This window comes from Staurois parvus, unplaced genomic scaffold (genome assembly GCF_062004578.1).
Source record: "Staurois parvus isolate SC_StPar_1 unplaced genomic scaffold, SC_StPar_1.0 ptg001694l, whole genome shotgun sequence".
In the NCBI taxonomy this organism is placed as follows: domain Eukaryota; kingdom Metazoa; phylum Chordata; class Amphibia; order Anura; family Ranidae; genus Staurois; species Staurois parvus.
Window position 1 is genome coordinate 698,340 of NW_028319490.1, and position 23,717 is coordinate 722,056.

The following is a 23,717-nucleotide window of genomic DNA, read 5'->3' on the forward strand; positions in this document are numbered from 1 at the left end:
TGTAGTGTTCTACCGACAGTGACCTTTGAAACCGTAGTCCCAGCTCTCTTCATGTCATTGAACAGCTCCTCCCTTGTAGTCCTGGTCTGATTCCTCACCTTTCTTATCATCAGTGATACCCCACAAGGTGAGATCTTGCATGGAGCCCCAGTACGAGGGCGACTGACAGTCTCTTTAGCCTCTTCCATTTTCTAACAATTGCTCCAACAGTTGATCTATTTTCACCAAGCTGCTTGGCAATTACCCCGTAGCCCTTTCTAGCCTTGTGGAGATTTACAATTTTGTCTCTGGTGTCTTGAGAGCTCTTTGGTCTTGCCCATGGTAGTAGTTGGCGTCTGACTGACTGTGGGGTGGACAGGTGTCTTTAAAGAGCTCAGACAGGTGCTACTAAGTTAGATTAATGAGTGGAGTAGAGGTGGACTTTTTAAAGGCGCAGTAACAGGTCTTTGAGAGCCAGAATTCTTGCTGTTTCTTAGGTGTTCAAATACTTCTGTTCAGCAGTGCAAGACAAATAAATTCTTTAAAAATCATACAATGTGATTTCCTGAATTTGTTTTTTACATTCTGTCTCTCAGAGTGGGAATGCACCTACAATGTGAATTTCAGACCCCTCCATGATTTCTAAGTGGGAGAACTTGCAAAATCGCAGGGGGTTCAAATATGTCTGTTCCTCACTGTGTGTATATATATATACAGTGGGGATCGAAAGTTTGGGCACCCAGCTAAAAATTTGTATTAATGTGCATAAAGAAGCCAAGGAAAGATGGAAAAATCTCCAAAAGGCATCAAATTACAGATTAGACATTCTTATAATATGTCAACAAAAGTTAGATTTTATTTCCATCATTTACACTTTCAAAATAACAGAAAACAAAAAAATGGCGTCTGCAAAAGTTTGGGCACCCTGCAGAATTTATAGCATGCACTGCCCCCTTTGCCAAGCTGAGACCTGCCAGTGTCATGGATTGTTCTCAATCATCGTCTGGGAAGACCAGGTGATGTCAATCTCAAAGGTTTTAAATGCCCAGACTCATCTGACCTTGCCCCAACAATCAGCACCATGGGTTCTTCTAAGCAGTTGTCTAGAAAACTGAAACTGAAAATAGTTGACGCTCACAAAGCTGGAGAAGGCTATAAGAAGATAGCAAAGCGTTTTCAGATGTCAATATCCTCTGTTCGGAATGTAATTAAGAAATGGCAGTCATCAGGAACAGTGGAAGTTAAAGCAAGATTTGGAAGACCAAGAAAAATATCAGACAGAACAGCTCGCAGGATTGTGAGAAAAACAATTCAAAACCCACATTTGACTGCATGATCCCTCCAGAAAGATCTGGCAGACCCTGGAGTTGTGGTACACTATTCTACTATAAAGAGATACTTGTACAAATATGGTCTTCATGGAAGAGTCATCAGAAGAAAACCTCTTCTATGTCCTCACCACAAAAATCATCGTTTGAACTTTGCAAATGAACATATAGACAAGCCTGATGCATTTTGGAAACAAGTTCTGTGGACCGATGAGGTTAAAATTGAACTTTTTGGCAGAAATGAGCAAAGGTACGTTTGGAGAAGAAGGGGCACAGAATTTAATGAAAAGAACCTCTGTCCAACTGTTAAGCATGGGGTTGGATCAATCATGCTGTGAGGTTGTGTTGCAGCCAGTGGCACAGGGAACATCTCACGAGTAGAAGGAAAAATGGATTCAATAAAATTTCAGCAAATTTTGGATGGTAACTTGATGCCATCTGTGAAAAAGCTGAAGTTAAAGAGAGGATGGCTTCTACAAATGGATAATGATCCTAAACACACCTCGAAATCCACAGGGGATTACATCAAGAGGCGTAAACTGAAGGTTTTGCCATGGCCTTCACAATCTCCTGAACTCAACATAATTGAAAATCTATGGATAGACCTTAAAAGAGCAGTGCGTGACAGACAGCCCAGAAATCTCAAGAACTGGAAGACTTTTGTAAGGAAGAATGGGCAAAGATACCTCAAACAAGAATTGAAAGACTCTTGGCTGGCTACAAAAAGTGTTTACAAGCTGTGATACTTGCCAAAGGGGGCAGTACAAGATATTAACTCTGCAGGGTGCCCAAACTTTTGCAGACGCCATTTTTTTGTTTTCTGTTATTTTGAAAGTGTAAATGATGGAAATAAAATCTAACTTTTGTTGACATATTATAAGAATGTCTAATCTGTAATTTGATGCCTTTTGGAGATTTTTCCATCTTTCCTTGGCTTCTTTATGCACATTAATACAAATTTTTAGCTGGGGTGCCCAAACTTTCGATCCCCACTATATATATATATACATTTATTCCTGTGTTTATATAATTTAAGAAGGTCGCATATACATCCTATCGTTGTATGTATGCTTGGTTGGGAGTCTTGTACCAACCTCTCCTGGGTGCCTTTAAGGATCAGGGTTTGGGCGGCCTTTGGGATCAAATAAAACCTCAGCTGTAGCAAGGGTGGGTGTGACTTAAGAAAGGAGTCCACGCCTCCGAAACACATCATCATAGCAACCGGCTTGGGCACCCCCCCTCTCCTCCTCCTGCCAATGGTTGTCATCGATCTCCATGTGCGGTGCCAGCTGTACCGGGCGTATGCGCAGTAGGTCCCGCATGCTGTGTGGACTGGATGCAGCTTCACAGGGATGGGTGGATGGGTGGTTCGTGTTTCCGGACAATGACTGTGGCGGTTGATTTACATCTTGATGTGCCCAGATAATTCCTTGTGAGTGCATTGGAGAAAGCTTTGAATATTTATTTTTAATGTTGCTGTTTGGCACTCTCTTTATTTGTTGTTTTTTGCTACCCAGCCTCTAAGGAAACAACAAAAAAAACAACAACAAAGCCTATCACTAGAGGGCGCTACAGTTGTCTGTAGAGTTGAACATTGAGCAGAAGGGACAGAATCCAAGCTGTGCGACTGTTCCAAGTCCCAGAATGTGTGATTGTTCCTAATGGAACAAATGTGGAGCAATATAAAGCAGAATTTCTTTTTATATCTATTGAAACAAATCTAGTTGGGTAATGTTATCATTTTTAGAGTCATTTCATTTATTTGTCTTTTCAAATGTCCGGTTACGTAAGTGCAAAAAATATTTATCGGATTCAGCCTGCTACATGTCAGTGGTGCCATTGTCCAGCCTGTAGAGGTCTGTGAGTCCCTCCATGAATATGCCTCCCCAGACCATCACTGACCCACCACCAAAACGGTCATGCTGAACCATGCTACAGGCAGCAGAACGTTCTCCACGGCTTCTCCAGACCCTTTCATGTCTGTCACATGTGCTCAGGGGGAACCTGCTCTCATCTGTGAAAAGCACAGGGTGCCATTGGTGGATCTTCCAACTCTGGTGCTCAATGGCAAATGCCAATGAAGCTCTATGGTGCCGAGCAGTGAGCACAGGGCCCACTAGAGGACGTTGGGCCCTCAGGCCACCCTCATGAAGTCTGTTTCTGATTGTTTGGTAAAATACATTTACACCAGTGGCCTGCTGGAGGTCATTTTGTAGGGCTCTGGCAGGGCTCATCCTGTTCCTCCTTGCACAAAGGAGCAGATACCGGTCCTGTTGATGGGTTAAGGACCTTCTATGGCCCTGTCCAGCTCTCCTAGAGTAACTGCTGTCTCCTGGAATCTCCTCCATGCTCTTGAGACTGTGCTGGGAGACACAGCAAACCTTCTGGCAATGGCGCGTATTGATGTCCCATCCTGGAGGAGTTGGACTGCCTGTGCAACCTCTGTAGGGTCCAGGTATGACCTCATGCTACCTGTAGTGACACTGACCCTAGCCAAATGCAAAACTAGTGAAAAACAGTCAGAAAAGATGAGTAGAGAAAAAAATGTCAATGCCCTCCACCTGTAAAACCGTTCCTGTTTTGGGGGTCATCTCATTCTTGCCCATCTAGTGCACCTGTTGTTAATTTCATTAACACCAAAGCAGCTGAAACTGATGAACAACCCCCTCTGCGACTTACCTGACCAGATCCATATCCCAGGAGGTTAACTGACTTGATGCTAGACTCTGATTAAAAAGTGTTCCTTTATTTTTTTTTGAGCAGTGTAGATATATGTATAGCACTGTTTAAATTGACGCCACTAAATAAGTACCTGTAATAAAACATATTTTTTTTAAAGTGACATTTAACTGGCAGAGATGATGCTTACCAGGAATGTCTGATAAAATTAAAAAAAAAACACATTTCTGAGAAAACCAAAATTTTCTGTACAATGGGCCCTCTGCCTATCTGCATGTGGGAGAGGGTGTGAATTCTTAAAAGACAAGAGGAACAGAGTCCGAGCATACACAAGATCTTCACCAGAACACCTACAAGCGGTAATGAACTTGGAACCTGGTGGGTCTACTGGGTTGGCGCACACACTTATGCAGAGGGCAATTGACCAGGAATAAAACTTGGCCACAGAAAATATGGATAGTGGACCTTCTGTACTATCTCCATTTTGGAAAGGGAGTAAGCCCCTAAAAGTCCAAGTGGACACACATGACCTGCACCAGGAAACCCCACAAGAAGTGATGCTTTTTTTGGTTGGTGCACCAGGTTGCAGCTCTTGGACACATTTTTGAAGGTGGCAGCTGACCAGGAATTGAACCAGAGAATTGTACAACATTAATAGGCAATATCATAAACAGGGACAGGCAATAAGTCAGGTCAGGTGGTGAAGAAGCAAGGACACTACTACGACTGAAGACAGTGCATGTGAGGAGGCTGTCAAGTTGCACTGAACATCCCTAATGCTCTAGGATACACAGCATTATTCTACCTAAGGGACATTCAGTAAGAGTTTGCATCTACTTTTAAGAGACCAGTGATTATTCTCTCCCTATACACTTCATCAGCAGAACTACCTATGCTGTCCCTATCACAGCTAGCCATGATGTCTATATGGCTGCCAGTGTTGCACATATACTGTAGCTAATAGACTCCACAGTGCAAAAAGGGAGTTGGTGAAATCAGGGTGCTTTGGTAGCTGCAATGGAATTGAGAACATCCAACACTCTGAAAGAACAGAATCATCATACAGTATATACGTAGAATATACTGTATCTATAGACTGTTCAGGTATGCTACACAATGATTATGACTAACATTCCAATGACAGCGTGTAGACATCCCTTTGTATGTGGGAACATCATCCTGTAAACTGTCATTGATAACCATGCAGCTAGTTCTCTCATTGCACTGTAGATACTTTTACTGATCACAAGAATATAAACTGGATCATTTTGATCTACCTTAGTCAAAGTTTTGGCTCAGAGCATAATCTCTCCTACCTGTAAATGGAGGACAGATATTGGAAACAGAGGACGGTTCCCACCAGTAATAAGTAAGAAGGTTCCCACCAGCAACAAGTGATAAAGTTCTCACTGGAAACAAGTAAGAAGGTTCCCATCAGCAACAAGTGACAAAGTTCTCACCAGAAACAAGTAGGAAGGTTCCCACCAGTAACAAGTGACTAAGTTCTCACCGGACACAAGTAAGAAGGTTCCTACCAGTAACAAGTGACGAAGTTCTCACCAGAAACAAGTAAGAAGGTTCCCACCAGCAACAGGTGACTAAGTTCTCACTAGAAACAAGTGACGAAGTTCTCACCAGAAACAAGTAAGAAGGTTCCCACCAGCAACAAGTGAAGAAGTTCTCACCGGAAACAAGAATGTTCCCACCAGCAACAAGTGACAAAGTTCTCACCTGAAACAAGTAAGAAGGTTCCCACCAGTAACAAGTGACTAAGTTCCCCTTTCCACTTACTTTGCAATAAGGGCTTTGAGGGCACTCTGTATAAAAATACAGATTTTGTTGCAGGGTGTTATTACTGAGAGTATAACTAGGCCAGTGGCCAGGGCCCCAATGCATAAACCATGAATGGCCCCCCTGAAACCGGGGCCCTTCTCTTTGTGACGCTGGTAGTTTCACCACTGGTGTCAGAAGTTTTTTTTTTTAATTTAATTACATTTTTTTACAATTTTTTTTTATTTTTTACAATTTAAAAAAAATTGTTTATACAATTTAAGAAAAAATATGTTTATACAATTTTTTTAAGGGGACTCCTTTGGGGGGGGGGGGGGGTTGGTAAGATATCAGGGGTCTAAACAGACCTCTGATGTTTCACCTTTGAAACAGGGAATGGTGATTGAGGACACAGCCCCCACAGCCTCAGCTGCACCGAATAAATGGAATATCTCTGTACAGAGCTTCAAGTTCATTCACAGTCTGAAGCATAGTAAACACAGTTTACTATGCGTCAGTTATGGATGGACACAAGAGTGATCAATACCGATCACTGACTCTGTATATTCAGAAAAGGAAGGGGCTGGTAAATGACACATGTTCCAGCCCATTCCCCCGCTCTTCATCCTGACAGATCTTCCACAAGAGCCAGCGGGAGAGGGGAGGGGGGAACCCAGAAGAGCTGCGGGGAGAGGGGGGGCTGGGAAAAAGCACAGGGGGCCCAGAGAGAGCAGAAAAGAGTCTGGAGAGCAGAGGGGAGCAGCAGAAAAAAGCTGGATAAAAATGATCTCTCCATTTTATTCCTGCATCCGCTGAATGCCTGCTTCTCCTCCTCTCCTTCCCGTGGTCATTCAGGGGCTGCAGGAGGAAACTGGACCAGGTTGGATCTCATTGGGATAAATCCAGTTTTTGAGTTCTTGAAGAGTGATCTCATTGGGGAAAATACAGTGTTTGTGCTGGAGGTGTAATCTTACTGGGGAAAGACTAGTTTGTGGGTTATGTAGGAAGTGATCTCACTGGGGAAAGACCAGTGTTTGCAGAGGGTGGGATTCCACTGAGGAAAGACCAGTGTCTGTGCTGGAGGTGGGATCTCACTGGCAGTGCCGGGACAAGGTCATCTAGAGCACAGGGCGCGCATGCCAAATTGCATGTATGGGCATTATGTGTCAGTGAAAATCCCCCCCCCCAAAATAAAATTGAGCACTAAGCTGAATTTCCACCCCCCTAAGTATGAAATCCACCTTCTGCTAGCACAAATCTGCCCCCCCCCCTGCTGAAATCCCCCCTCCTAGCACATATCTTTGCCCCCCCCATCCCCTCTCACAGCTCAAATCTTCTCTCTTCCCATATGCCCCCAACACTAATCCCCCCATCAAATATTCCCCTCCAAGTTCAAACCTTCTCCCCCACTCCAAATCCCCCTTTCCAGTGCAAATTCCCCTCCCGCAATCCCACATCCTAGGACAAAGCCCCCATAAATGTCCTCTCCTAGCACAAATACCCCCAATCCTCCCTACTGGGCCACCCCCCAAAAAAAAAATTGCCCCTCTACCATATTACTTTTATAGCAACCCCCCCAAATCCTTCCTCCTAGCAAAAATCCTCTTCCCCCGTCCTCCCTCCCAACACAAATCACCCCACCTAACACACCTCCCCAAATTGTCCGTCCTAGAACAAATCTAAACCCCTGTCACCCCCCTCAATTCCCTTTCTCAACACAAATCTCCTCCCCCCCAATCACCTTATGGTGCCCCTCCACACCTCACATGATACCACAATGCCCAGAGCAGCAGCCCCTCCTGCCCACCCCTTGTCTCACCCTACTCACTGGGGAAAATCAAGTGTTTGTGTTCTGGAAGAGTGACCTCATTGGGGAAAGTCTAGTGTTGGTGCAGAAAGGAGGATCTCACTGGGAAAAGATCACTCTGTGGGTTTAGGAAGTGTGATCTCAGTGGAGGAAAACAGTGTTTGCAGAGGGTGGGATCCCACTGTGAAAAGATCAGTGTTTGTGCTGGAGGTGGGATCTGACTAGTTTTTATACTCTCATCACTAAGTGACATTACCCCCATTACTACTGTAGAGTGAACACAGGGCCAGGAATCCTCTATCCTCACATGGATGCCTGGCCATGTGGTTACAATACTACATCAGCCAGGGATCTGTTATTTAACAACAGGAGTGTGATAGGAACACATTCTTGAGTGTTGAGTCTTTGTGATTTACGATGGGTTTACACTACTGAACATGAGGGATTCACATTGGGGAATTTACATTATTTATTTGTTAGTAAAATGTTTTTATATGTTTTTTTCAGGGTGTTGTGTGTTTATTTGTATTTAATTTTTTCGGGGCAATGAATAATAGGGGGTTACTGATAAACCCTTGTACTTCATCCCCTAGAAGGGGGCAAATATCTGAAGGCCAGGTTTATATTGCTGCTTAAGTCTATGTTGGGTAGATTTACCCTCTCTATGTATCTGTGTGTCCAACCACCAGGTCCAAGCACTGCAACAGCAAATGCACCTATGAGTACTCACACCCCGCTGGGTAATATAGGATGACTTACTCTCAGTTCTTCCTCCAGGAGAAGAGTCTAACTTGTGTGGAAAAATTGAGAGTAAGTCATCCTCAGGGGCGGACTGAGCATTTGGAAACTTGACCACTGCCCGAGGGCCCGGGGTCAGTAGGGGGCCCCATGAGATGCCCCTGGTACCTTTTTCATAGGCTTTTTTGAGTTTCGGCAAGGACACAGGGGCCCCATGATCCCCTATTGCCTGGGGGCACAATGAGTTTTCAGTCCGCCCCTGGTCATCCTATATTCCCCAGTGGGGTGTGTGTACCATGGGTATTATAAGTTGGTGAAGTGTGTTTAGCACCTAATAGAGTGAGTGTATTGTGACCTCAAGATATGCTTAGAGTGCTCCTCAAAGCTAGGGGCACTGCTCCCGTGAACCATGGAAATGGAGGGGTGCAGGCATGCCAATGTGGTCATCCAGAGCAAGGTGTGCAATCAATGACAGAAGGCACAGTTCTCCCAGCCAGCCAACATCTCATAACAATAAGGAACGGCTTCAGCCTGTATGTCTCCACCAAATAAACCACACCCACTGACATCTTTCACTCCACCCACCGGGGCTTAGTCAAAGGGCCCTATAACTAATCCCTGGTGGGGGGTGCAACATGTCAGGGGGTGTAGTTTTTGTGGCAGTATATAGTGAGTGTATTGGTTTTACATTCAAATAAATGTGTTTTAAGACAGTTTTACACTCTGAACCTTTCATCTGTTGGTATGGAGGCAAGAGAAGGATCACAACATGTGAGACGGAAGGAAGAAGACATACAAGTGATGATAGACCTTACTGTCATAAAAAAGGTAATTTAGTTCCGTTCAGTGCTTTGTGTGCTCAGGGTGTGGGATTCACATGGATTGGATTGCAAAGCAATGAAGAGGCATTATTATTTTGCAAGAATATACGATCCATTATTGCACTCTTTCACTGTTTTTCATTTAGTAGATCTAGTGATTGTTGCTTTAGTTACCAAAAATGAGTAACTGAGATATCACTTATCTGTCTTCATCTCATCTTTGTTTTGCAGAGAACATCGGAGACACTCATGCTGTCACACCAAGACCGACTACTATGCAGAATATAACGTCTCCGCAGTGTGATAATTGTGCAAAAAAGACCAAACCCCACACCACACATCGTACCATTGTGCTACCCACCGATCATACCACACAAGGACCTTCTCCTCCACCCTCTCCTACAGGGTACATCTTGGTTGGCATATCAGGAGTCTGTCTAAGAATAAAGGCAATCTTCAAGCTAATGCTGTACACCACCAAAATGACAAATGTAAGTTAGTCCTGAGTATGATCTGGAGGTTGTAAAGGCTCTAGATCCAATGCCAAAGAAGGTCAAATCTAGTTGTGCAACTTTGGGTTGGTTTAGATCAGGGGTAGGCATCCTGTCAGAGGTTGAGATCTACCTAGACAATATGGAGGATATCAAAGATCCCCGGGGGGAAGCACCCTTTAAAAGAAAAAAAAAAAAAGCCCCAATAAAAAGACAGCATGAAGAAAACATAGTTTGTCATAGTAGTATACTCTACCCCCTTTGCATCACTTTATATCAACCTCACAATAGTGTCCTCTGATCCCCAACCCTAGTAATGTCCCAAGTGTCCTTCATCCCCTTCACATCAATCCCCCATTGTAGCGTCCCCTACCCCATTGACAACCCCCCCCCCATAGCAGTGTTAACTGTAGTGATCTCTGACCTCTGCTCCCTCCCCATAGCAGTGTCCTCTGGTCCCTCCACATGACCCCCCACTGTTGTGTCTGCTATCAATCTCTCCCCTCCCTACAGCAGTATCTTCTGCCTCCCACAGCAGTGTCCTCTGCCCCCTATAGTAGAGTCCACTGCCCTCTTCACATCACCCCCCTCCACTGTAGTGTCCTCTGCCTCTCTGATCCCCCCCATTGATGTGTCCTCTGCCCCGTCCACATCACCCCCCCCCCCCCACTGTAGTGTCCATTAATCCTCTGACCCTCCATAGCAGTGTCCTCTGCCCCCCGCCCCTCATGGCAGTGTCCTCTGCCCTCTTTACATTACCCCCCCACTGTAGTGTCCTCTGCCCCTCTGCTTCCCTCCCATAGCAGTGTCCCCTGGTCCCTCCACATGAGCCCCCACTGTAGTGCCTGCTGCCACTCTCCCCTGTGCTCTCTGCCCCTCTGCCCCCCTTTCACATCACCTCCCCCCACTGTAGTGTCCTTTGTCCCTCTGCTTCCCCCCCATTGCAGTGCTCTCTGCCCCCTGCATATCACCTCCACCACTGTAGTGTCCGGTGCCTCTCTGCCCCCCAGCAGTGTCCTCTGCCCCTCTTTCTCCTCATAACAGTTTCTTCTGCCCCCTCCACAACATGCCCCCACTGTAGTGTTCACTGCCTCTCTGCCCCTCCAAAGCAGTGTCCTCTGCCCCCTCCACATCACCTTCACCTCCCACTGTAGTGTCTGCTGCCCTCTGCCCCCAAAGCAGTGTCCTCTGCCCCCTTCACATCACACCCCCTGTAGTGTGCTCTGCCCCCCCCCCCCCCAGAAACAGAAGTGTGCAGGTAGCATTCTCCTACCTGCTGTAAGGTGTACAGCAGAGCAGAGAGCAGGAGGCAGCACAGTACTGGATAAAGGGCAAGAGCTGGAGCTGCCAGTGTTAACTTTTTAGTACCGAGAGCATAAACAATTGCTTCAAATAGATAACAATAAGGATGGCAGACTAACTCACTTGAGAGTTCTCAGTTGGGAGAGTCTAGGCTTAGGCCTGAGAGTTTGTTAAATTTTCTGCAAACCAGTGCTGCTACCAGGCATACCTTGGGTCTGAACAGTCCTTTGGTAAAAACTTCTGCCGGCTTAGTTGGGGCCCTTTAACGTTGGGACGTAATACAGGATGATGTTGCTTTTTAGTGTGGAGTCAAGGAGGAAGTTCAACAAAAGGGGGGGCTGAAAAGGCAAATGTGATTAAAGTAAGGCATATGCAAATCAGAAACGGGGAAATAATCCGATTCATCAGTCTGGGTTCAGTGGCAGCTTTGGTGTTAAGGGAGGCAGCTTCCAGTACTAGATGGCAGCAAGGTACAGTATTTAGCACCTATCAGGTATAGGAATTGAATTGATTTACTAAAACTGGAGAGTACACAATCTGGTGCAACTCTTCATGGTATCCAATTAAATTTTAACTTCAGCTTGTTCAATTAAGATTTGACAAACAAAAACTGGAAGCTTCACTATATTTTGCACTCTCCAGCTTTAGTAAATACACCCCATAGTGTCCTGGCTGGGACTACATGCCAAACAAGAACTAGCTGCAAGTTATAACAATAGCAGCTCCCCCCAATCCTTTTGTGGCAGTCCGGGAAGAATGCTCGTTGTCATGCAGCGGGGAGACCCTTAAATGGTGATGTGGCACAGCTGCTCCGGATGTTGGAAGATCTCCCAAGGTGGTCTCCTTGGCTCAGCGCTTGGCACAGCAGTTTGCTCCTTATCTCAACAGCAGCTCTGTGGAATGCAGCCCAGGCTGGCCCAGTTCAAACAGCATGGTTTAGCACAGTCACACATGCATCCTCCAGTAGGCACATCTCTCCTCAAGTGCTGGGCACCTTCCCAGGCACATGGCTTTTTATTGTCCGTCCCCTTGGCTGGTACTTGTGGGTTTTGTAGTTTGGACCTCAGTTTTGCTGTATGCAAGATCCTTCTCAGACACTACATTTCCTAGATCCCTTGGGGTGGCTATATTGGAACTATAGCAAAGCAAAGTGGTGACAACTGCCTTCTTGTGGGCAAATAGAGTTCTGCATTTTTAGTAACAGTCCCCAGTTATACATCTAAAAGGGATATTACTGGGAGGTGGGTAGGGGGTGGAACCAAGGGATGATGAGGTGGGTAGGGGGTGGAGACAAGAGGTGACTAGAATGGAGGGTGTACCTCCACCTATTCTCTGAGAGAAAAAGCCACGCAGGGAACTATGGACCTCTTTCTTTTTAATAAATTCAGATATCAAACTCTTTGATAAGACCATAGCCCATCAACTCTTGGATATTCCACTACTATTGATCCAGATGAAGTCAGCTTTGTGAAGGGATAATAGGCTTCAGACAGAACCAGATGCCTATTAAATGTGTTATGCCGTTTGAGCATGAATAGGAAGCCTTCTCTAATTTTATCTTTGGATACAGATGAAGTGTGCAATAAAATACATTTCTGTGCTTAACAATGTGATTCCTTAGATGACTGGGTATCAACTGTGTTTTGGGATGGACCTGTTGCCCACTCTGTCTTTCTTTTTGGTACTTGCTTCTACCTAAAGCTTCAATCTATTGCACTTCAGTACCAAGATACCAATAGTACAACCTACCCATATGGATTGAATTGTGTATTTTGCATATTTGTTTTGTTGCTTATATACACTATATTGCCAAAAGTATTGGGACACCCCTCCAAATAATCATTGGATTTGGGTGTCCCAATCCCCTCCATGGACACAGATGTATACAATCAAGCCTCTAGGCATGCAGACTGCTTCTACAAACATTGGTAAAAGAATGGGTCGCTCTCAGGAACTCAGTGACTCCAAGCGTGGTCCCGTGATAGGTTGCCACCTGTGCAATAAGTCCATCCGGGACATTTCCTGGCTACTAAATATTTCACGGTCAACTGTTAATGGTATTATAACAAAGTGGAAGCAACTGAGAACAACAGCAACTCAAACGTGGTAGGCCACGTCACATGACACAGTGGGGTCAGCGCATGCTGAAGCGCACAGTGTGCAGAAGTCACCAACTGTCTGCAGAGTCAATAGCTAAAAACCTCCAAACTTGGTGTGGCCCTCAGATGAGCACAACTACAGTGCATAGAGAGCTTCATGGAATGGGTTTCCATGGCTGAGCAGCTGTATCCAAGTCTTACAACACCAAGTTCAATGCAAAGTGTCAGATGCAGTGGCGTAAAGCATGCCGCCACTGGACTCTAGAGCAGTGGAGACATGTTCTCTGGAGTGACCAATCACACTCCTCTGTCTGGCAATCCGTAGGACACATCTGGGTTTGGCAGTTGCCAGGAGAACAGTACTTGCCTGACTGCATTGTGCCAAGTGTAAAGTTTGGTGGAGGGGGGGTTATGGTGTGGGGTTATTTCTCAGGGGTTGGGCTTGGCCCCCTTAGTTCCAGTGAAGGGAACTCTTAAGGTGTGAGCATACCAAGACATTTTGGACAATTTCATGTCAATTAGAGCAGAGACTGCGAGCCAGGCCTTCTCGTTTAACATCAGTGCCTGACCTCACAAATGTGCTTCTGGAAGAATGGTCCAACCTTCCCATAGACACCCTCCTAAACCTTGTGCCTTCCCAGAAGAGTTGAAGCTGTTATAGCTGCAAAGGGCGGGGTCAACTCAATATTGAACCCTACGGACTAAGACTGGGAGGCCAGTAAAGTTCATGTGTGTGGAAAGGCAGGCTGACCAATACTTTGAACAACCTTATAGCACTTGGTGGAAAACACACTTTTTCAATTCTTCACCTAGGATGACCTCAACTGTACCTCTAACTGGGGACCCGTGTGATCTTGACAATATGAAAATTGTAGACATCCTGTTTTGGTACGGAAATAGTTTGAACTCTGAAGTCTGTACGCCCCACCCTCCGGCTCTGGAAGCTTTGAGATGCTTCTAGAAGTCAGTAAATGGAGGTGAGGGGGAGCTGATCTGCATAATCATGGGAGTCTGAGCCATCCAAGGCTGGATGGCCTGGCAGAGTGGAAAACTGACCCATAAATATGATAGCAGGGGAGTCGGATGGAAGATGGCTGGTTGAAGTGCTGCTGTGTAGCCTGGGAGGGTGCCCAGAAAAGGGGGGTTCTGCCTCCAGGCTGGAGGAAGGAGGAAAGCTGAAGGAGGGAGCTCAACTACCCTGCAGTCCACCAGGGAAGGACAGCCTGCATAGCCTGCATAAGGACCAGCCCAGCAGAAGGCCTGAAAGCAGTTCTATCCACAGCTGCAGGACTAGGGCAGTATGAGTACCTCTACACCACCAAGGTCTAGAAGGGAGAAGTCCGCTGGATGCAAGTTCTTAGCAAGTCTTCAGGGGACAGTTTATTGCTTACCCAATCCCCTGCCTTGGGTTCAGATACTGTGGCCAGGTGGGCTGGTATTTTTTTCATTAAGGGGACCAAGAGCTCCTACTGTTGAGACTTTGCTAAAAATCCACTCAGGGGGGACACCAGACTCCTAGGAGGGGATTACTTTTCTAAAGACTGTTGCTGTTCCGGAGGGATCTACAGTCAAGTATCTGTTGTAGTGTGTCAGAGAAAGCAGTTGTCCTCATTCTTGTTGTTCTTCGAGTCAAGATGGACATCCCATGAGCCCTTTTTCCCTATCCAAGTTGAAATCCCCATGGACTGTTTTTTGAGTCTGGATAAAAGTTGGAAAATGCATATTGCCTGGCTGTGCAGGACAAAAAGGGGGACCCAAAACCAACGGTTGTCAAGTGGGGTAGTGCTACATTATAAAAGCATTTTTAAGCTATCCGGCTAGTCTGTCTGACTCTAGTCCTTGTGTTCTTCAGATGACAATCCCATCACCTCCAATCACAGAGGCCATTGCGATTTGTGAGGACGGCATAGCAGAACTGATATTAGAGTTTCCAGAAGGAGATCTTAGCCTGGTGTTTATAGAGGTAAGGTGGGTACAGACTGGGGGTGGGGTGTAATGGGTGGATAGGACATGGGAGAGGAGAATGACAGGCTGTCCTTTGAGTAGAGAAGTGCGGACAGACAGGTGTCATAGAAAGCCTTTTATAATAAGAGGGGGCTATTTGATTTCCAGCTATCACACAATATTAGATGGGATTTACGTATTCTGTATTAAAATATTATACTTATGGAATATTTGTGCACTATTCTTTTTACAGAACAAGAAGAACAATTCTTTTCACCTGGGGTCCATTGAAATGTGGATGATAGATGCAGGTAATACACCAAATACAACCTCAAATTCACATTTTTTTTAAAAAAAAACCTTTTTAGCTCAGTGTTCAAATGTACTAAACAAAGTTAAAAGGTCAACCAACCAAAAACTGATAATTTAGAGTGTGTAAGATGCTGGAGAGTTACAAACAACACAGGGCTCTGTACACAGATTAGCGATCTGGCTGGTTCCTCTCCCTGCAAAGCAGGGAGTAAAAAAAGCAGGATCTGTTAGTAAAAGCAGCACATATTACACACATTACACTTTTTAGGTATGCCCTTGATTGCCCCCTGATGTTAACCCCTTCCCAGCCAGTCTCATTAGTGCAGTGGCAGTGTACAGTATTATATCTGATCCCTGTATTAGTGTCACTAGTGATATCAGTTAGTATACCTCCCAGTGAGGTTCTGTTAACACCAGATTGCCTGCCACACTATCACAGCCCACTATAAGTTTCTGTTCACCACCATTTCCAGTATTGCGTCATAGCTGTGTAAATTCCAGTATCTATCCCATGGTTTGTAGATGCTATACAGTAACTTTCACACAAACCAATGAATTTACACTCATTGGGATTTTTTTTTCTTACCAAAACATTTAGCAGAATACATTGTGGCCTAAATTTATGAGAAAATTTGATTTATTCAATTTTTTTTAGAATTGGATATGTTTTATAACAGAAAGCAGAAAACCTTTTCCAAACCTTTCAGTCTTCTTCCGTTTATATAATAAAGAAAAATAAAAAACCCAGAGGTGATCAGATACATCAAAATGCATTTTCAAATATAAAGTACAAATCCCGTAGTTTGTAGACTCTATAACTTTCATTCAGAATAAATATTATACTGATTTGGGATATTTTTACAAAGGGAATATGGCAGAATACATTTTGGTCTGAATTTCTGCATTTATTAAGAAAGAATATTTGTTTGCAATATTTTGTAACTTAACCTCTTCACGCCGGCCGTACGCCAAGTGGACGCACATTTGCATTCTATTAAAAAAAGACATATGTGCTGAGAGAGTGCGCCCTGCTTGCTCCCAGCACACATGTTCGGTACTCACGGAACGCTCCCGATCTCCTCTTTCGATTGGGACCTTTCCCGATCATGTGACCGCCGTGATGTCGTGTCACGGCGGTCACATGACTTTAAACCCCGCCCCACCTCCCGGTGTCAGAAACCCCTTAAAGGGCTGGGAGGCACCGGTGTGAATGGTTTTAAACACTTACCTACAGGTGAGAAGAGAGTCTCTACCAGGTTCAGTGCTGACTATATCATTCCCACTTGCCGTGGGGGGGTCACTCCGTCTGCTGAGGGGTCTTGAGCAAAGAGCCAATCACCACACGTATAAACACTTACCTACCACCCTATAGCAGATATACTGCTATAGGGTAGCCGCTCTGTGCAAAATCACGTAAATATACGCGATTCTGCATTTCTGGGGGGGGGGCGCATGCGCGCACCGCCTTACCTGTGCTGCCATTGCTTTCAGCGGATGTCAATCACCGGGTCCCAGCAGGCGATTCACGGCCTGCACTAGGTGATTGCTGCTAAACTTGAGAAGGGAGAGATCTGTGAGTAAACAACACAGATCTCTACCCCATCAGCATGGACATGCTGCCTTCTATCACTGTGCACAACAGAGAGATACAAAGCAGCAAGTCTTCCTAGGAAAACAGCACACAGTGTAAGCAAAACACAGCACACAGTTAACCCTTTGATCACCCCAGATGTTAACCCCTTCCTGCCCAGAGGCATTAGTACAGTGTCAATGCTTTTTATTAGCACTGATCACTGTATTGGTGTCACTGGGGATGTCAGTGGCAGTCAGTTCCCACCCAGTATCAGAATGCCCGCCACAGTCCCACTATAAGTCGCTGATCGCTGCCATTACTAGTATTAACAAAAAAAAAATTCCAGTATATATACTACCATTTGTAGGTGCTATAACTTGCACGTAGACCAATTAATTTACACACATTGGGGATTTTTTAGCAATACATTTTGGCCTAACTTTATGAGGAAATCAAACGAAGTCAAAAATATTGTTTTTGTTTTCAAAATTGCCCATATTTTTTTTTATAACCCAAAAATGTAAAAAGCAGAGGTGATCACCAAAAGAAAGCTCTATTTGTGGGGAAAAAATGACATACATTTTATTTATGTGCAGTGTTGCAGGACAATGCAATTGTCAGTTAAAGTAAAGCAGTGCCATATTGCATAAAATGGCCTGGTCAGGAAGGGGAGAAAATCCTCTGGAGGGCAAGTGGATAAACTAAAAAAAGTGTTTTTTGGGGTTTTTTCAAAATTTATATAGCCAAAAAATAAAAAAAAACCCAGTGGATATTAAATAACACCAAAAAAAAGCTCTTTGTGTGTGAAAAAAATGATATACATTTAGTTTGCAGACAGCATTGCATGACTGAGCAATTGCCAGTTAAAGTGAAAAAAATGTCCTGGTCATGAAGGGGGTAAAACCTTCCTGAGGTCAAGTGGTTAGGTTGTTTCTTTGGGTAATGCCCCTCCTGGTGCCTAGTTAAGCACTTCAGCCATCAGCACACTTCCTCCACTCTACTCCTCTCCAGTCTCCCGGGCTTTGATATTTATATGCCCCCCGCCACACACTACCTCCCCTGGTAAATGCAATCCCTGAGCACCCTACTCACCATTCAAGTCCTACTGTTCAGTATACAAGTTCCAGAGGGCTGTTCTGCCAAATGTCAATGGCCCTGAATGGCAGGCTGTCGCCCTCTAATGTCCATTTTAAAGTACTACATCTAACACCATTTCAATGGGTTACATAAGCAATAGTGTCCACTTTTTGTATCTCTTTAAGTAAGGATGTCAGATCTTCTGCGTGCTTGATGGGGCCCTAGTTGGTGCACATTAGGGTTCAGATCCTTCCTTGTGTATGAGAAAGATTTCCTTAACTGCTTCCCGACTGCCCTAAAGCAGAAATACTGCTACTGGGTGGCATGGCTGCACAAAATCATGTATATATACGTGATTTTGTATTTCAGCGTAGGGGACACATGCTAGCCGCGCGTGTTACCTACCCACGCCACCAATCGTGGCCACAGCTGTCAATCACTGGGTTCTGGTGGGTGATTACTCACCGGCGCCCGGTGATTTCCAAAGATCTCCAATGGGGAGGAGAACTGTTTTGTTTACTAACAGTTCTCCCTGTCAGCTCGAGCACAGCACAGCCATCCAAAGCAGTGTGCTTACAGTGAAGCACACTGACACTGCCTCCTAGTAAAACACATCCAGCACACAGTTAACCCTTTGATCACTCCTCATGTTACCCCTTCCTGCCCAGTGCCATTAGTACAGTGTCAGTGCTTTTTATTAGCACTTATCAATGTATTGGTGTCACTGGGTTTGTCGGTGACACCAAGTCAGTTCCCCCCCAGTGTCAGAATATCCACCGCCCGCTATAAGTCACTGATCGCTGCCATTACTAGTAAAAGAAAAACAAATGCCATCTATACAGCCATTTGTAGACACTATAAGTTTCACGTAAACCAATTCATATACATGTATTGGGATTTTTTTTAGCAAAGACACGGAGCAGAATACATTTTGGCCTAAATTTATGACGAAATTTGATTTTTCTATTTTTTTACTGGACACTTTTAATAGCAAACAGTAAAAAATATAGTTTTTTATTAAAATTGTCGACATTTTTTTTTATAGCAGAAAAAATAAAAAACACACAGGTGATCAAATACCACCAAAAGAAAGGATGTAAATTTAATTTGAGCGCAGCGTTGCATGACCGTGCAATTTTTAGTTAAAGTAACACAGCGCCGTAACGCAAAAAAAGGCCTGGTCAGGAAGGGGGAGAAATTCTCAGGAGGGCGAGGGGTTAAGAAGGTATAATCACTGAAAGATTCCCCCTTTGAATGATGTTGAATTTGGGTAAGGTCTCTTTAGCACAAGGGATGAAAGCAAGACTTAGCTAAGATTATAGAAACGGGTGGAAGCAAACTTCAGCAGAGGTTGACCCCCTAAAGATGGTGAATTAGTCTAGTGAAGCAGGTTCCTTTGTAGTTAGAAGGGGCTTGAAGTGAGATACTAGTGTAATCCTCCGCAGGGGCCATGAGCTGTAGCCGGAGTCCTGTGGCTTGAAGTGAGATACTAGTGTAATCCTCCGCAGGGGCCATGAGCTGTAGCCAGAGTCCTGTGGCTTGAAGTGAGATACTAGTGTAATCCTCCGCAGGGGCCATGAGCTGTAGCCGGAGTCCTGTGGCTTGAAGTGAGATACTAGTGTAATCCTCCGCAGGGGCCATGAGCTGTAGCCGGAGTCCTGTGGCTTGAAGTGAGATACTAGTGTAATCCTCCGCAGGGGCCATGAGCTGTAGCCGGAGTCCTGTGGCTTGAAGTGAGATACTAGTGTAATCCTCCGCAGGGGCCATGAGCTGTAGCCGGAGTCCTGTGGCTTGAAGTGAGATACTAGTGTAATCCTCCGCAGGGGCCATGAGCTGTAGCCGGAGTCCTGTGGCTTGAAGTGAGATACTAGTGTAATCCTCCGCAGGGGCCATGAGCTGTAGCCGGAGTCCTGTGGCTTGAAGTGAGATACTAGTGTAATCCTCCGCAGGGGCCATGAGCTGTAGCCGGAGTCCTGTGGCTTGAAGTGAGATACTAGTGTAATCCTGTCCGCAGGGGCCATGAGCTGTAGCCGGAGTCCTGTGGCTTGAAGTGAGATACTAGTGTAATCCTGTCCGCAGGGACCATGAGCTGTAGCTGGAATCCTGTGGCTTGAAGTGAGATACTAGTGTAATCCTCCGCAGGGGCCATGAGCTGTAGCCGGAGTCCTGTGGCTTGAAGTGAGATACTAGTGTAATCCTCCGCAGGGGCCATGAGCTGTAGCCGGAGTCCCGTGGCTTGAAGTGAGATACTAGTGTAATCCTGTCCGCAGGGGCCATGAGCTGTAGCCGAAGTCCTGTGGCTTGAAGTGAGATACTAGTGTAATCCTCCGCAGGGGCCATGAGCTGTAGCCGAAGTCCTGTGGCTTGAAGTGAGATACTAGTGTAATCCTCCGCAGGGGCCATGAGCTGTAGCCGAAGTCCTGTGGCTTGAAGTGAGATACTAGTGTAATCCTCCGCAGGGGCCATGAGCTGTAGCCGGAGTCCTGTGGCTTGAAGTGAGATACTAGTGTAATCCTGTCCGCAGGGGCCATGAGCTGTAGCCGGAGTCCTGTGGCTTGAAGTGAGATACTAGTGTAATCCTCCGCAGGGGCCATGAGCTGTAGCCGGAGTCCTGTGGCTTGAAGTGAGATACTAGTGTAATCCTCCGCAGGGGCCATGAGCTGTAGCCGGAGTCCTGTGGCTTGAAGTGAGATACTAGTGTAATCCTCCGTAGGGGCCATGAGCTGTAGCCGGAGTCCTGTGGCTTGAAGTGAGATACTAGTGTAATCCTCCGCAGGGGCCATGAGCTGTAGCCGGAGTCCTGTGGCTTGAAGTGAGATACTAGTGTAATCCTCCGTAGGGGCCATGAGCTGTAGCCGGAGTCCTGTGGCTTGAAGTGAGATACTAGTGTAATCCTCCGCAGGGGCCATGAGCTGTAGCCGGAGTCCTGTGGCTTGAAGTGAGATACTAGTGTAATCCTCCGCAGGGGCCATGAGCTGTAGCCGGAGTCCTGTGGCTTGAAGTGAGATACTAGTGTAATCCTCCGTAGGGGCCATGAGCTGTAGCCGGAGTCCTGTGGCTTGAAGTGAGATACTAGTGTAATCCTCCGCAGGGGCCATGAGCTGTAGCCGGAGTCCTGTGGCTTGAAGTGAGATACAAGTGTAATCCTCCGCAGGGGCCATGAGCTGTAGCCGGAGTCCTGTGGCTTGAAGTGAGATACTAGTGTAATCCTCCGCAGGGGCCATGAGCTGTAGCCGGAGTCCTGTGGCTTGAAGTGAGATACTAGTGTAATCCTCCGCAGGGGCCATGAGCTGTAGCCGGAGTCCTGTGGCTTGAAGTGAGATACTAGTGTAATCCTCCGCAGGGGCCATGAGCTGTAGCCGGAATCCTGTGGTTTCAGGGTGTTAGCGGGGCATTAAAGCAGGAGGCCGCTTGACAGTCTGGGCCTCAGTGTGATAAGCTGTGGTGTAAGGTGTACTTATCTGAATAACTGAGATTAACACCGTCACTTGCAACTTGTGATGAACGGAGTATGGAACCCTCTCACCCGATCTGTAATAGGTAGTTTCTCAGTTTGGGGGGGGCTGTGATCTTTGGCCCCTCTGTTAAGGAGCGATGCCGATGACACCACTATGATCCACCTGCCTGCAGGATTGACTGTCCTGTTTATCAGCGATACAGTGGTCCTCCTATACTTCTCCGCCCAGTGACCCGATCCAGCCTTCTCCATACACACCCGTCCTCTGCCTCTCACCATCCACTTCCTTCCTGTAAAGTTCCTGGGCTTCTCAATATATATGCCCCCAGCCCTTTGCCAGCCCTCCTGGGAAATGTAGTCTGTTCACTCCTTAGCTGAGTACATAAGTCCTACTACCAGCATTGAAGTCCAAAAAGGTTTTTCTTCAATGGAGTCTGCATAACGGAACCCAGAACACTGCCATCTTGTGTTTAATTAACATCCTGAAACCAATACTAATGCAGGGTGTTACACCTTGTATACTAACTCTAGACTTGACCAACCTCATTTTCTTTGTATACCAGCCCCCTGACCATACATGATTTGATTTGTGTTTCTAAACATGGCAGTCATGCCTAAAGGTAAGCTTTCTATCTCTCTTTATTTTACAGAGGGGGCCTTCATAATCGCATATAAGGCACTACAAGCCTTGGTTACTCCGCTTGGGCATTCAGTAACCCATGAAGAAGTGAAATTTAGGGTTAGTCCTCAGGTGAGCGTTGTGCTTATGGATTTCAAGGTTCGGGCCTTTGAACTGGAAAGAGGCAATATTGAAAGCGGTAAGTCAAACTAGGATTGACACTCATTATGTAGCATTTTATGTGCATCTTTAACCACTTCCCGTCCGGCCCATGTATATAAACGGCTGGACGGTGGCAGTGCAGGGGCGAGTTGCCGTTCATAAATGGCGCCGCCACCTTTGAACTGTGAGCCCTCCTTGGGAGCACGCAGCACCGCGATCCGGTTCCCGCTGTGTCCTCTGGACCTCTGTGTGAGTTCCCGATCATGTGATCACTGATTGGCCAATCAGTGATCACATGAATAGGTGTAAGCAAGATGTCACTTCTGACATCATTGCTTACTACGTGTGAAATCTGTGAATGATCACAGAGGTCACATGGTACAGGGCTATTCACAACAGCCTTGTATCATGTGACAAGCTGTGACCAATCACAGCTCTCACAGTATTTCTCAATGGCTGCAAGAATGCAGCCAGAGAGAAGGAGAATATATTGCTTTTACAGCCTTGATGGATGTGAAAGCAATCAGTGTAAGTAGTCACTATGGAGACACTGTACAGCTAGGGTGACAATATGTTAAAAAAAATAATAATAATAATATAAAAATAAAAATGTAAAAAAAAATTTGAAAAATTTAAATTTTTGGTTATAAACTAATTTGGGTTTTGTTTTAATAAATGGATAACTGAATACATTTTGATCAAGATTTATGAAGAAAGATTATTTATTTGCAAAATTATAAAAAAGAAAAACACTTTTTTTTTCAAAATGTTTGGACTTTTTCATTTATATAGCAAAAAAAATAAAAATCCCAGCGGTGAATAAATACCACCAAAATAAAGCTTTATCTGTCTCAAAAGAAATGCTAAAAAATTCATATGGGTGCAGTGTTGCATGACCGCGCAATTGTCATTCAAAGTGTGATGGTGCTGAAAGCTGAAAATTGGCCTGGACAGGAAGGGGGGGAAAGTGTCCGGACTGCAAGGGGGGAAAGTGTCCGGACTGGAAGGGGGGGAAAGTGTCCGGACTGGAAGGGGGGGGGAAGCGTCCGGACTGGAAGGGGGAGAAAGTGTCCGGACTGGAAGGGGGGGAAAGTGTCCGGACTGGAAGGGGGGAAAGTGTCCGGACTGGAAGGGGGGAAAGTGTCTGGACTTGAAGGGGGGGAAAGTGTCCGGACTTGAAGTGGTTAAGTTATGATGGTCTGACCTTACCATTGTAGGCAGGATAACCAAACTGCAGAGTTGTCCTATCAAGTTGTTTGTCACATTTTTCCATTTTTAAATTTACAACTTTATTTGGTTTACAATAATATTCTTATGTTAGGGACACAGCATTTTCTGATGCCGGATTTAGGCCATGGGGTTCTCATCTTAACCATTAGCCGCCCGGCCAATGGCCGTTTGGCGGCTTGAAAAGCGCTGCAGCTTTCCGGGTGCACGCCATTTGCCGTGCTCCCGCACATGCGCGGTTTGCGCGGTTGCAGAGCGACGCAGCAGTGCGATCTGTCACCGCCCGTGCACCTCGGACACGGCCAATGACAGATCCGAGTACCGGCTCCCGT

At 45.7% G+C, this 23,717-nt stretch overlaps 1 protein-coding gene across 1 annotated transcript in view; it reads left to right on the forward strand.

The window, feature by feature from the left end:
• The first annotated feature begins 14,863 nt into the window (after positions 1-14,863).
• LOC149434723 (proteinase-activated receptor 1-like) overlaps positions 14,864-23,717 on the forward strand; it is a 35,867-nt gene continuing 27,013 nt past the window's right edge. Inside the window, exons 1-3 of the mRNA XM_089663469.1 lie at positions 14,864-14,977; positions 15,212-15,269; positions 22,028-22,195. Coding sequence (XP_089519595.1) covers positions 14,867-14,977; positions 15,212-15,269; positions 22,028-22,195 — 337 coding nt within the window. The 5' untranslated portion in view covers positions 14,864-14,866. The remainder of the gene's footprint in view (positions 14,978-15,211; positions 15,270-22,027; positions 22,196-23,717) is intronic.